This window comes from Camellia sinensis, chromosome 13 (genome assembly GCF_055761805.1).
Source record: "Camellia sinensis isolate YWXY chromosome 13, ASM5576180v1, whole genome shotgun sequence".
NCBI lineage: Eukaryota > Viridiplantae > Streptophyta > Magnoliopsida > Ericales > Theaceae > Camellia > Camellia sinensis.
Window position 1 is genome coordinate 82,880,263 of NC_138973.1, and position 15,345 is coordinate 82,895,607.

Genomic DNA, 15,345 nt, shown 5'->3' on the forward strand with positions numbered 1-15,345 from the left:
GGATCGGGGCCGGGGCCGGGGCCGGGGAAAATTTGAGCATCGAGGATCGGGGACGGGGAGTGTGATCCCCGGCCCCGTCCCGCCCCGTTGCCATTCCTATGTAGCCTTTGGCTTTTTACCTATGCTGAATATGCAAAACATGTAATACTAAAATTTAGGACGATGTAAAATACTGTTTAATTCGCTAAAACTGCATCGATCTATATCAATGTGCACCACTCTAACCGCTAATCGCGGTTTAAACTTTAAAATTTACGATCTGTTTACCGAACAGCTCCGCTTCGCTATAGTTAATACATATATATTTTTTAATTTCCAATGAAATATCAATGTAAAAATGAGTGTGGGAGAAATTTAAGATATGAAATTTATTCAAAATTAGTGGTTATATATATGGAACATTTGTGTAAAATTACTTTATGTTATATATCTAAAAAATATTATACAAATTAGTGTTATATATTATGCAAATATATGATAATTAATTAGAATATTTTTCAATCCGCCAATCCGCCAAAAACTATCCAAACCGTAATTTGTCAATCCGCTAATCCATTAACCCGCTATTCAATTTATAATTTTTCTCTCAAATTATCTGAATTGCATCGCGCACACCCCCTACTAAAAATTGGATGCCTTTTCGACTATTGAGGCCCAAAGCGGTGGCCTCTTTGGCTTTACAGTTGAGTCGGTACTGATTATACCTTATGTATTGTACTCACTCCTATGTCTAGTATAAAACACTTTTAAACTTCTTAATATACTGGTGTAACTCGTTCTATGGACGAGACTTTATAAATTAAAAAAATTATTATAAATATATTAAAATAATTTAATATTTTATTTTGTATTATATATCAAATTTATAAATTAATTTTTATATTTATAACTTTTTAAATTACTAGTTTAAAGACATTAAAAATATATATAAATCTACTTAGTACAATTTTGATAATTTATAATAAAAAAAAGTTAAATCTAATTAAATGAGATTATATAAGTTATGATATACCTCTTCTTGTTATAAAAATATACAAATTTAAAAGTTATAATTAAGAAAAACATACAATTTTATTATTAAATGCGAAGTGAAGTGATATTTAACAATAATTGATATGATATTTCAGTTATTAATCTAATAATTTAAAGTTACATTTCTTTTGGTTTTAATTTTATAACTAAAAATGCAATATGAATATAATACGCACACGAATTTTTAGTCTTTAAGAATAAGAATGTTTTAGAATATTTCTAACCATCAATCATTTTTTTTAAAAAAAATTAATCTACTTTGATTTTAAATTTGAATAAAAAAATTTGACTTGATATGAATTACTTTAACTTTTACATTAAATTTTTATCAATTTTTAAAAGAACTTTCATTTTTATCCCAATTTTTTTTTCATCAATTTTGATGAAAAAACAATAATTTTTAACGTTTCATCTTTTTAAATTTTTATCAAATTATAATTTAATAACAAAAAATATTAAGGGTTGAAGATTCTCTTGATTGAAATTATAGTAAAATAACATTTTGAAATAATGAAAGTTTGAGTATGTGATTGGTTAAAATAGTGAAAGTTTTTTGAGGTGTCGAACATTTTTCATTTGTAAATGTCCCACCTATTAAAAAATAAGAAAATACAAAAGAAAAAGAAAAAAAAATGTGTAGCTTTTGGATATGTATTTATCAATTTTGTTTTGTAGATATAAATAACTGATGTTTCAATTTGAAAAATTAAAAAGTATAAAAAAAATAGATGGGATTTTTTAGGGATAAAAGAAACCATCTAACTCCTCTATATACTATTTTAAGATGGACTATTTTAATCACATAAAAAATAGAAATTATATTTAGAGATTATCCCTATATATTATGCTACTATATATAAATATAGCGGTAACAAATTAATTAATATATATGAAAAATTATACTAAGCTTTCATCTTCAATTAATTGAATTATGATTAACAAACTAACAAATAACAGCAATGGTATAATAGGATATAAAAAGATAAAAATAAAAAACACAATAATATTTAAAAGTTTTAAATTTACCTAGTTATACAAAAAATTAATTTTATAATACAATCTTGAATTCCCAATAAATTTTCACATTTTCTATAAAATAAAATGATAATAAAAAGTAAAAAATAAAAATTGATATCCATTTTTTTACTCCAATTTTATGGTTTTTATTGAAAAAACCATAATCCGGTTAAAATCCTTGGCATAGAATGAGTATAGATACTTCGATTGTAACCATCATCACCAATAATTCTTCTCTACGATGTAAACTTATAAACAAACACATAAATCTCACTAAAACCAAATCAACAACAAAGAAATAGAATCATACAGGAAAAAAATAAAATTAAAAAAATAAATAAATTTGTGGAGTGGTAAGATATTACCCCCAACAACTTAGACCTCACCCCCGCTTAATCCGTCAGCTCATCCGCCAGTGTTCATGAAATCTAGGAGTTGGGATGACTAATCAGATTATTCTTTAAATAAGACTTGAAAATTAATTAATTTGTCCCATTAAGTGATTTAAAATTTTGATAGATATACATCATAAAAATAGATAATTATATTATTAAATCATAATTCAAATTTAGATATTGTCATATATTTTTTTAGATTAATATCTAAATTATTATCTTCTTTATTTTTGTGTGGTTTAATTTATTTAAGATGGAGTTGCGAATTTCTATTTTTTTAAATTTAATTTATCTATGATTTCTATTTGTTTTTAATTATTATTATTTAGGTTAGTTATAATGTGAGTTAGATATGTGATAGACACGTGAATTTTATTGATTAAAAGTATGATAGTTTATATAGACTTTAAAGATTTTTAAAATTTAAAATTAGATATTGAGAGGCAAAATAAAAATTTTAATTGAATAAATAAAAATCATATTTATTAATTTTATCTGTGTGTGTATCTGATTTTTAATTTTTTTTTGTCATGTTATAATATAATATATAAGATATAGATAGATAACCACAACTCTCATGAAAAATATTATCTGATGTTTTTGAAGGAGAGAGAATAAAGGCAAGTTTTAATATTTTCTTTTATAAATCAATGAGAGAGATAGATTAGGGTGGAGAGATTATGAATTATTTTTATTATCTTTCCATTTGAAATTCATAAATTAGGGGATTATTATTATTTCAAAAATAATTAAATAGGTATGGGAGAAGTTAAAAGGGGTGTGTATAGGAGAAATTAAAAAGACTTAGGAGAAGTCAATAAGTGTTGAGTTTTTTTTTAAAAAAAAAAAATCAAAAAATCAAAAAATTAAGATTGAGATATTGGAAATAATTAAATAGGTATGTGAGAAGTTAAAAAGGGTGCGTATGGAAGAAGTTAAAAAGGCTTAGGAGAAGTCAATCAGTGCTGATTTTTTTTTTAAATCAAAAAATTAAAAAATTAAGATTGAAATATTAAAGCTTCCACAAAACTTGTGGTTAAAAACCCCATTTTCCTCATATAATATATAGATATCCTAAGAGCACATATTAATAAAATCTAATAATATAAAAAGCCTTTAGGCCGGGACAATTAACTAGTCTATGAGGGTGTTTGTTTGGGTTTTTTTGAGCCAACTTATAACTTCTAACTTTCGAAAAACTATTTTGGACTATTTGGTTAAACTTATTTTAAACAGTTTCTGATTCTAACAACTTATTTTAACTCAAAAAAATTGATTATGAAAAGCTGTTTACCCTTTGCTTCTGATTATCAGCTTATGTTGTAGACATGTTAATTTACTGTTATACTCTTAGATTTTTTTTTATTTTTTAAAAAATAGAAAATGATCCAAATAGACTATAGATTATTAATTTTTTTTTTAATGAGAAATGTAGACAAGTAGTGAAAAACACAAAAATAAAAATTAATTGACAAAGTTATTTCACCACTTATTTAAAAAACACTACTCAGCAACTTAAATTTATAATCTAACCGCTACATCAAATAGATTAACAGATTCTAATTAAAGTCATAATTTATAATCTGTTAAGCTATAATTTATCATGTATTTTAACAGTTACACCAAACGGGTCCTATATATATAGATCAATTACTATTTTCTTCTAAATACATCATTTATTTGATGTATTTAAGTGATTGTTGTCTTAGTCCTAGTTTGACTATCATTTTGGAGTTAAAAAAAGTACAAAATAGACTAAATAAGTTAATAAGATAAAATATCACATTTAATCCATATTCATTACCTTTTTTCTCTCACAAAAATCAAAAAATCCAAACCAAACGAAACTAAAAAAGCCAAATTAAAAAAGTCTCATCACAAAAAAATTAACTATATTAACCAATACCAAACCACCTCCTATGAGACATCCAAATGTTATTCAACTTTTTTCTTTCTTCAAGAAAACTGTTCAATGTCTCGTGTTTTTCCCTTGTGAATAAGTCAATGAATAAGGTCACCATAAATAAAAGGATTGCTTATTTGCTTTGTCCTTTATGTGAGTTGGAATTGAAGATTTTTATATTTCAATTTCTAAAATTAAATTATAACAGACCCCATAAAATAGCACCAAAGTTATAACAGACCCCGTAAATAGCACCAAACAAGTTAACTAGTGGCAAATAAAGATACAAACTTCACTTTGATGATAATTGATAGGTCTATTCTTTCTAAAGGTAGTTATTAATATCATCTTCAATTTCTGATCTCAGCACAAAACTTGGGAATGCCGAGTGAATACCACATAAATATATGTTAATACAATTAAGCCATGTTTGTTAAGACAGATTACATTAAGGTTATGTTTGTTTGGGTGGACATGAGCTTGGGATTAGACTAATAGTCTAATAAAATTATTAATCCGATGTTTGGTTAAACAATTGAAGTAGGGACTAATTATTTTAAACTTGACCATTAGTTAAGATAGGATATATAATCCAACGGATTCATAGTCCTAGGACTATTAGTCATGGGAATGCTAATCCAGTCCGCCCAAACAAACATGACCTAAATGGATTGACATGTGTTAGGATTATTAGCTCTAAGATTATTAATTTTTTAAAATTGTATTATCATATTTCATGTTGGATTCGCTTAGAATTATTATGAGAGATTCACAAAATTTTATAATTTAACTAATTCCTTCGAACTTTAATTTTTTTCGCCAAACATCAAAATATGTATTTTGTAGAATTATTAATTCAATCACAAGATTATATTTGTCTAAACAAATATAACCTGAAGGCCAGTTGTATGATGTGAGAGGATATGAATTTGGATGAAAACTAAAAATTAGAATATTTCTTCTTATTGGAGTTTTGAGCTTTGATTGGATTTTTTAAATTCCTTGGTTTTTCTTGTGACACTTCTAGATTGACCTAGTTATAGGGGTGTAATTTGAACAAATCAAGTAATAATCCAAGTTCATCCTATATTTAATATTTGATTATTTATGGAAATTTTTTTTTCTAAAAGTCCCTCAAATGGATTACATCTTGTGAAAAGTGAAATTAAGTTAAAACATTTTAGGGAAAATTATTTATAAGTCTTATTAGGGAGACTTACGCTAGATATGGTCTTACTAAAAAACTTATGTTCCCATAAATCCTATGAGAAGTTTGTTGACACATTTACTCTCAATATTAGTTGTTAATATCATAAATAATAGTAAAACCACATATTGGAAATTGAATGTTACCATAGATCATATCTATATAAATGTAGCGTAACGTGACACCTACATAAACGTAACGTGACACCTGTACGTAACGTGACACCTACATAAACGTAACATGACACCTATGATCTATGGCAACATTCAATTTCCTATATAGGAATTGAATGTTGCCATAGATCATATTTATATGAAACGTAGTGTGACACCAACATAAACCAACAACATTTTCACATTCAATTTAAAAAAATAAAAACTCATTAAGTTTGTGAAACGTAATGTGACACGTTACGTTACGTTTATGTAGGTGTCACGTTACGTATAAGTGTCACATTACGTTTATATAGGTGTCACGTTACGTTACGTTTATGTAAGTGTCACGTTACGTTACGTTTATGTAAGTGTCACGTCACGTTACGTTTATGTACGATCTTGTGGAATATATTCATATCTAAATAGGACTTGAGACTCTATAAGAAATTACACAAGACTTAGCCTAGCATAAGTGTCTGAAAAAGGACTTATAAATAAGTCTTCCAACATTTTAATGTCTAATATCCTTCATCTCATATTAATGTTGTGAAAAAGACAAATTAAAAATCGGTTGGATATTTTTGCTCACAACTCATTAATTTTCTACAACCTCTCATTTTCTCTCAAAATCTCTCTCCATCTCTAACAACTCTTTCCACTATCTGTACAACCACTAGCCCATTGTTGAGTTCTCTCTACTGTCTCCACCTCCATCATCGCTTATCATGGAACTCTCTTTCCAACATCTCCACCACCGTTCTCATCACCTCTGTGGTTTGTCACTGATGCCACCATGTTAGATCTACCATCAGTAACCACCATATTCACTATTTGCCTTCACAACCTTAGATCTGAGATCAACGACCTCAGATCAATGATCAATCACCTTAAATCCACTCTCTCTCTCTCTCTCTCTCTCTCTCTCTCTCTCTCTTCTTTTCCTCATGTTCTGTTTTTAGGACAGTAATATTTTACTCTGATTCGAACAAATTTTTGAGACTGGAGATCTTAGATCTGAAACAGACGACCTCATATATGAAATAAGTTACCTCAAATCTGTGCTCTCTCTCTCTCTCTCTCTCTATATATATATATATATTTCTTCTTCTCCTTCTCACAATGCTCTGTTTTTTCAGACAGTAAAATTTTACTGTGGTCCACACAAATTTGAAATTGGAGATCTCAGGTTTGATAGTTTAATAAATTTTTCTAGTAAGTCACTGTAAATCTTTTGCATAATTGTTGTAGTAAGTATAGTGTTTAGTAATGATGATAAAATTTTAATATTTAAATACTAAAATTTAGTCAGTAAAATTTTACTATAATTTTTTTTTGAATTTCATATCCAACATGGATCTTATTTGATAGATCTCAATGAAAAGATTCTAAAAATATCAATTTTATTAAAATTACACATTTATATAAAGAATTATGAAATTTTAAAGTTTCAAAATAATTTTGAATCCAAAGTTGTGTTACACCTGTAACTTGAAGTCATTATACATAGATAAGGGTATTTATGTCATCCAACTTCCATTTGTTTAACAAAAGGACCTCTTCCTGCAGAACAAACAATTTTCGTGTCCTTTTTGCAGTAAGTTTTTGTGAAGAGGGGGCTACGGCCAAAATCCCCTTAATATATTGGGCAAATTACATATACACCCCTCGAGGTTTGGTTAAATTACAGATATCCCCCTGAGGTTTGAGAAATTACGAATTCCCCCTTGAATGCTATATTTACATAAGAAATTAGGGGGTAATTTGTTATGAAATATAAACCTCAGGGGGTAAATTGTTATGAAAATACAAACCTCAGGGGGCGGGATGTAATTTCCGAAACCTCAGGGGTATCTGTAATTTAACCAAACCTCGAGGGGTGTATATGTAATTTGCCCTAATATATTCTATTGCTTAATACATATAATGCAAATCAATTTTGTTATTATGTTCTATGTCTGCAATTTTTTTAATGACAATCAAAGATATATTTTTTTGTGTTGAATTTGGACAGCCCAAACCTTGTCTGAATTTTTAAAGGTAAACTCGAACTCCGACTTCGACAAGCAAGTTTGGAATAGAGGCTAGGTTCGGGCAGAACTTGAGAAGACGCTTCTACCTTTAGCCGCGCGAACCCATCCAAATTGTCAGTTTAGCAGTCACTCACTGTGAAAGAGTTGAATCAAATTACAACCATAATTAACTTCAATTCTTGTTAGTCTAAAAAGGCAAAAATTTCCCAAATAACAGAGAAAAAGAAAATTTCAAACCACTTTCTTTTTGTGAATAATAAGGTTTAATTTTATGTTTAAGATGATATGATAAAAGAGAATTACATACTTCAAATATGGAATTGTCATGTTCTTCAGCAATGATGGATTCCGAGCTACAAATCATTTCACTCCTCCATATCAATCTTGCCGTCTCCTTTCAAACCTGCGTCCTCTAATGTCTTTATATAGATGCAGAAATTGATCTATAATCTCAAAATCTTTGCATGAGTGTACCACAGTAAACAATGTACACCAGCAAGAAAGCAAGTAAGTTCATTCATCACCTTATTGCAGAGGATCAAATCAGACTCATGTAGAAGTGCCAAAATCATCTCCTTCACCTCTCTTTTTTTTTTTTTTTTTTTTTTTTTTTTCAGATTAATTAGTTCAACATGTTCAATCAGATGATACAAATTGAATGATCTGCTATATATTAATTTCATATGATGCATATAATATAGGAAAAAACTATTCTTGCAAAAAGATTTAAACATAATATGTCAGAATGATTTCGCGTTGGCATTTTTGTAATTAATAGTCAACTTGCTGGTTAATTTTTTTTTAAAGTGAAATGTCAACAAAATTTCCATATCATTCTGAACAAGTTTTTTTGTATATTGTTTCTGGACACATTAGAGAGTCACTTGGTTGAAAGAAAATTTATTGAAAAATCCATTTGTTCCATTGCCATGTGAATAAAAAAAAATATAAACAAATAAATAATTTTGAACATGGGTTTCACTGTTTACTTGCTTGTGGTGAATATAGCTCTTCTCTGATATATCATATAGTTGAAACGTAATTGCAGCATCAGATGTAAAAGCTTTTAGAAAACATTTTTCTTGTTTTTGGAAGCAAATAGACATTTATACATTGCACAGATGAATTGATAAGAATTTAATACAAGCAACTTTTTGTGCATAAGGGTGGAAGATGCTCAAAGACCGAACAAACTGGCCAAATTCAAGCAACCCATCATTTAACAATTTGAAGATCTGTGGGGACATAAATTTTGAATGACGACACGTGGCCGAGGTGTCACCGAAGTGCCAACCGGGGTGCCACATGTCTTGGTCATGATGCCAAGATGATCTCGGCTAGGCCAAGGTTATCTGCGAGAATACCGCAATTCGGGATAAACGGATAAGGGACACGAGTCCTGGAATGGGAGAAGATATCAGTTTGGGTAAAGATAAGACTCTTAGAGAGTTTATCCTAATCCTACCGGGAGTCCAAGATTAGCAGTAATCCTAAGTCCATTGAAGCTAGGCTTCTATTGGGACTAGGTCAGTGTTGCCTATAAAAGAGAGGCACCCTCGTGGGTCTAAGGTATATTTTTTATGCTCTGAATAGTGAACTAAGCACTTTTGCTATCTTTAAGAGATAACTGACTTGATCGTCGGAGTGCCCTCGGGTGAACGAACCACTGCCGAAATCTCTTCTTTTCTGTGACAGGTCATTCGGGCAATCGATTCTGCCGATGTTCTCCAGCTTAGTACCTGTTTGGCAGTGTGGTCAGAAATCGACTCACACAAGATCTATCAACCAAAATATTAGCAAGCAAAAGAATTATTAATATTCTACACACCAAAAAATAAAAAAATAAAATAAAAATTTAAAATTAAAAAAATCCATTTTAAAAGCACAATATTGAGGATGCTGACCCTATTTGTAAAAAGGGATTGTGTTTTGCTATTCCTGAATATAATCCTAGTTGAAACTCTTCTTGCAAATTGCGAAACCGAAATTTCAAAGATTTAAATCAAGATTGAGTTCATTATTACATTTACACTTTCATAACTCAATTTGCAATTATATATATATTGCAAAGTTGTTAATCAACATCATCGATTTATATGTGTACCTTGCTAATAAAACCGTCATCAACAACAGAACTGCTTAGTTTCCTGAACAGCTCATACAAAGCTTTGACTTCTGTCACATTAACTGCAAGAGAAAATGTTTAGAAAGATCTCATAATTTGCTTGATAAAGTAAAACACACACAAAATATATATATTAAGAGGGAGATTTGTGGCCAGATATGGGCCGAGCTAGTTTGGGCTTCAGTCAAGGCCTTTACTCGGATGAGATGAGTCCATGTGCTTAACCATGGTCTCTAACATGGTTAAACACTGGAGATGTATGGGACCAAGATCTTCACCCGATCGAGTTCGAGAGTTGGCTGGAATTTATCTTTGGAAGAATATGTTCGACTGAGTAGGAGCTCGTTATAAACTGAAGAGCTCGATTAAACTCGTGCTCAGGTTTGCCCGACAAGACCGGGTAGTTAGCGCAATCTCGAGGGAAGATTGTGGCATTGTGCTAGGCAAAGCTCGGTAAAAAGTGCTACGTGGTGGGATTGGATTGCAGGAAAGAGATTTCGTCATCCGTACACGTCAATACCGTTAGGCGGTTTCACCATTTGTTGTTTGGCAGTATTTACACCTACACGTGGAAGAAGATAAGTGGGGAACATATCTATGCGTCAGGAGGAAGACAGATAGAGAGGAGCACGCAGAAACTATATGTACGATGTTGAGCCTCCATGCACAAGTCTGGCACTTCTGGTTGTTAGAGCTACCTACCCCTTTGTCTCTTTTTTCTTTCTTTCCTTCTTCTTTTTAAGTGTGCTGACTTGTCCGTCGGAGGGGTTTTCCAGTTGCACACTGCTAGGTAGCTCACCGTCTTTATGTTCTCAGGTCATTCGGAAATAAACGAAGCTTGGACACGAGGAGTACGGAAAGTAACGAATATTTGCTCCCCGTACAATTGGCACTGTCTGTGGGAATCTTTAACAGACAAAACCTTGTCGTCCAAGCTTTTCCAGTCATTTTTCAAGGCGAACAACCACAAAACACCACTATCTGTCGTCGATGGTATCACTCCAGAGTTAATCTGAATGAGAGATGGCCCTCCCGCCATTCCGACCATGGCAGGTCTGGAGACCTCCTCCGGAGGGCAACCCAAAGATATGTGAGACAAACATGTGAGGAGTACTGATCATTCACGGAGCCCTAAAAGGCACCAACGGAAAAAAGAGTCGCACGCTCAACGCTTGAAGCACAAACTGAATGACTAAGACGCCATCATCTAGAGGATGGCTGCTGAGATAGAGGCGTTGAAGCGACAAGTTAAGGGGAAAGGTGTTGCTGGAGTGGGAAACCACAGTGAGTACATCCCACCCTGTTTTTCTGGTAGCTAGAACCAATGGAGGACGCCTTCCCTCTCGATCACCAGAAGTTATGGGGTTGGTGATTCTAACTCGCCGGCGGAGAAGTCCTGCACACAAGATAGCAGCTACTATCCCTCACATCCGTCAATGACATCGAGATACTCTTACTCAACCTGTTTAGAGGACTTGATAGATGTCTTGCAAGAACGAGCGCGCCGGCGGAAGGAGCAAAGGGTGCCAGCATTGCAGCGGCAATCCCACGGAGGTCGCGCCAGCGAAGAGTTCGTAATGCCGCTGCCACGCCTCACTGCGCACATGCCACTGGATAAGAACTTGGTGAGGCTGAGCGCCATCTCTTTCGCTCTTGAGATAGAAACCACACTACTTTTCGCTGGCTTCTACTAATCCAAATTCACACTGTACGATGGAAAGACTAATCCGTACATACACACGAGCCACTTCCAGCAAGTTATGGTTGGCTACGGACGAAAAGACGCATTGATGTGGTAGGAAAGTATCAAGCAGTGGTAGCAGCTGGCGAGGGCATTCATGACGCAATTCAAGACCAATACCAAAACACACAAGGAAGTTGACCACCTTCTGGGCATCAAGATGGAACCGGGCGACTCACTCAAGGCATACAACACCAAGTATTGGGAAACATTCAACGAGATTCTTGACTGCCCGACCAACCTAGCAATCACCCAATACAAGCACGGTCTCCTAGTCGGACATAGATTGCGAGACTCGCTCACCATGAGTCAGCTACCGACCATTGAGCTGCTAATGCAACGCATCAATGAGCACATCCGAGTTGAGGATAATGCAACCATAGCTACCGAGAAGGTGAATTCGGTGGCAGCGGACAAAAAGATGACTGAAAAGGTTCACACAATCAGACATGAGGTAAACCGTCCGAACAACCGCAAGAGAGAATATTACCGTGGCGCTGATTGTAATAGTCGGGGTAAGGGTCAGAACAACGACCAAGCTAACTACCCTCGCGATGCTATAGAAGACACAAAAAAGAAGTTGAACGCCCGAACAGGTATCACCTTGGCTTTCAAAATCCCAATCAACCGCATACTTAGCAAGATCCGTGACGAGGCATACGTCCGGTGGCTGGCTAAGTTAGGCAATACACAAAGAGGCTTCAATCCGAGGTATCATTGCACCTACCATGATGAGTGTGACCACCGTATTGAGGATTGTAGATCTTTGAAGCAACACTTGGAGGAGTTAGTGGCAACTGGCCACCTCGGCCGTTACATTGATAAAGGCGTCAAGGCTACGCCCCAAGCTCAAGCCAAACCAAACGGCTTGGCCACCTTTGATGCACCCCCTCAAGGCGTAATCAATGTAATCCATGGGATCGTAGAGCCGACACGGGTATCCTATCTCTAAGGGATGATCAAGAAAACTGAGCATATGAAGGAAGTCTTGTCTGTCCAGTCGGTCGTGAAGAAAGGCAAAACCCAGGCAACAAATGTCCTCAGTTTCTCAAGCAGGGATCTAGACCGAATTCAAACCCCACACAATGATGCGTTGGTGGTCATGCTCCGAATGAAGGACTTCAACATCAAACCCATTTTAATCGACCAGGGAAGCTCAGTTGAAATAATTTATTATGACACTTTCAAGCAACTCAAGCTGGAAGACAAAGATTTAGCCCCAGCGACCTCGCCACTAGTCGGCTTCAACTCACAACCAGAATGGCCAGTTGGGAAGATAATCCTACCGGTTAAGGCAGGATCGGTTATGAAACAAGTCGAGTTTTGGGTGTTGAAGGTGCCCTCGACATATAACTTAATCCTGGGCAAAGGATGGCATCATGCCTTGAAGGCGGTGGCGTCAACACACCACCAGGTAATGAGGTTTCCCTCTGATTCTGGGATGATTGGAGAAGTATGGGACAAGCACGTTATGGCCAATCAATGTTTCGTGGCCGTAAACGGAACCCGAGCTGCCAAAGGTTTTGAACAGATGATCGAAGGGCCAGAAGATCAAAGCACCCTTGATGATGTAGGAAAAAAAGTCGAAGAAAAGGCTATCAAAGACCTGGTGGAGGTACAGATCAATGAAAATGATCTGGAGAAATTCTTACTACTGGGGTCAACCTTGTCCGCCCATGAATGACTAGAGATAGTGAACTTCTTGTTGGCGAACATTGAAGTGTTTGCATGGATGCCTTACGACATGCTTGGCGTCGATCGAAACTTTATTTACTACCAACTCAATATTTTCCCCGATGCCCCACCAGTCATTCAAAGAACATGGAGATCGACGCTTCATTATGCCGAAGTGGCGACTGAAGAAGTGAAGAATCTGTTGGAAGCCGGAACGATTCAAGAAGTGCACTACCCGCGGTGGATCTCCAACACTGTCATCGTGCCAAAGAAGAACGGGAAATGACGAGTTTGTGTCGACTACAAGATAGTCAATCGTGCTTGCCCTAAAGACAGTTTTCCCTTGCCCCGAATCGACCAACTAGTAGACCTCACTGCTGGGCACAGTCGACTTAGTTTCTTAGATGCCTACTGCGACTACCACCAAATTGCCATGCATGAGCTTGACCAAGAAGTCACTTCCTTCAAGACCCTAAGGGGGTTATTCTGTTATCAAGTTATGCCTTTCGGGTTAAAAAATACTGAGGCAACTTTTCAGAGGATGGTTACCAAGATGTTCGCTCCCTTGCTTGGCCGGACAATGGAAGCATATATCGACGACATGGTCATCAAGAGCAAATGTGAGGCTGACCGCCTAACTGATTTGACGAAGATGTTCGCTATTCTCAAGCGACACAAGTTGAATGCATCAAAGTGTGCCTTTGGGCGTGGGGTCGGGAAAGTTCTTGGGTTTTTTGGTCACTAACTGTGGAATTGAGGCAAATGCCTCTCAAATTAAAGCCATACAAGAATTGAAGCAGCCCAACTCAGCAAAGGACGTGCAACATCTTGCCGGGATGGTAGTCGTGCTTAACAGATTTATAAGTCGATCATTAGATCGTTGCCGCCCTTTCTTCCAAGCCCTAAAATCAAAGTTTTCATGAGATGAAGAATATGACAGAGCATTGACCAAACTAAAGACATACCTATCCTCCGCTCCACTCCTTGTCACGCTGAGTGTAACAACCCACACCACTGTCTACCGATAAACTACCGATTACTGCTAAACTGAGACTGATTATGAAAAGTAATTGAACTGATTGAAATACTGAACTGACTGACTGAAATCCAAAACTAATTGATTGACTGTATCTATTTAAATGCATTATCTATCTGTTGACTGTTTGATTATCTGTTCATACTTTATGTTTAAATTGCGAATTGAAGGCCTTATCGGCGGCCGAACCGGAGATCGATTTGTGTTTTATGATCATTAGAATTTATGTGATTTTATGGTATATTTATTTAAAATATGATTTGGTATGGTTAAATTAGATCAAATATTCATAAATTGCACCACTTGGACTTAATTACTATCTTGCCACTTAGTGGCCCATTACATGGAACATTTGGAGCCTTTGATACACATCATTCTTGTTCATCTTAGAGAGGGACCAAACCGTAGGAGATAAGTGAGAGAGTGAGAACTTGGCTTCAATTGAGAATTGGCTAGAGAACTTGAAGGGATTGTAGAGGATTTGTGCAAATTGAGTGTCTACACTTAAATACAAGACCTAAGGTAGATCATTTACCTTCTTCATTGTGTATTTGAGTTTATTCTTGCATGATTAATGGGTCTTTAGTGATCTAAGGCTTGAATTGGTTCAATAGTGTTGAATTAGAGCTCAATTGTTGCATGTATGCCTACATTATTGAATTTTGAGTTGATTCCATGGAAAATTGTCACATGCATGTTCATATTGTTGGTTTAGTCCATGAATTCATCTTGTCTTTGAAGATATTAGCTCATTAAAGCAAGTGTTTAAAGCTTGAAAGTGGTTTAAATTCATGCATGTTGCATTGAAGTTAAGTTCATGAAAATTGGTTTGAATTTGAGTTGAATTGATCTTCCTTTGGGCTTTGATTTTACAAATTGAGCTTTGAACTATGTTATACTATCTATTTGCAAATGTTTTCCAGGAAATGAGCCCAAGAGGATTGAATTTGACACATTTGAAGTTGAATTTGAGCTTGAGGTTCAAATCTGGGAATTCCAGATTTTGGACTCACGCTCGAGCGGGGTGACT

At 34.4% G+C, this 15,345-nt stretch overlaps 1 protein-coding gene and 2 pseudogenes across 1 annotated transcript; 2 read left to right on the forward strand and 1 right to left on the reverse strand.

Moving 5' to 3' along the window:
- Nucleotides 1-7,865: 7,865 nt before the first annotated feature.
- Nucleotides 7,866-10,092, reverse strand: LOC114261236 (calcineurin B-like protein 4; annotated as a pseudogene).
- A 1,610-nt stretch (nt 10,093-11,702) lies between these two features.
- On the forward strand, nt 11,703-12,557 carry LOC114261235 (uncharacterized). The gene has a single exon (XM_028201477.2). The coding sequence runs from the start codon at nt 11,703-11,705 to the stop codon at nt 12,555-12,557; it is 855 nt and encodes a 284-aa protein (XP_028057278.2).
- A 1,302-nt stretch (nt 12,558-13,859) lies between these two features.
- LOC145805522 (protein NRT1/ PTR FAMILY 8.3 pseudogene) overlaps nt 13,860-15,345 on the forward strand; it is a 29,039-nt pseudogene continuing 27,553 nt past the window's right edge.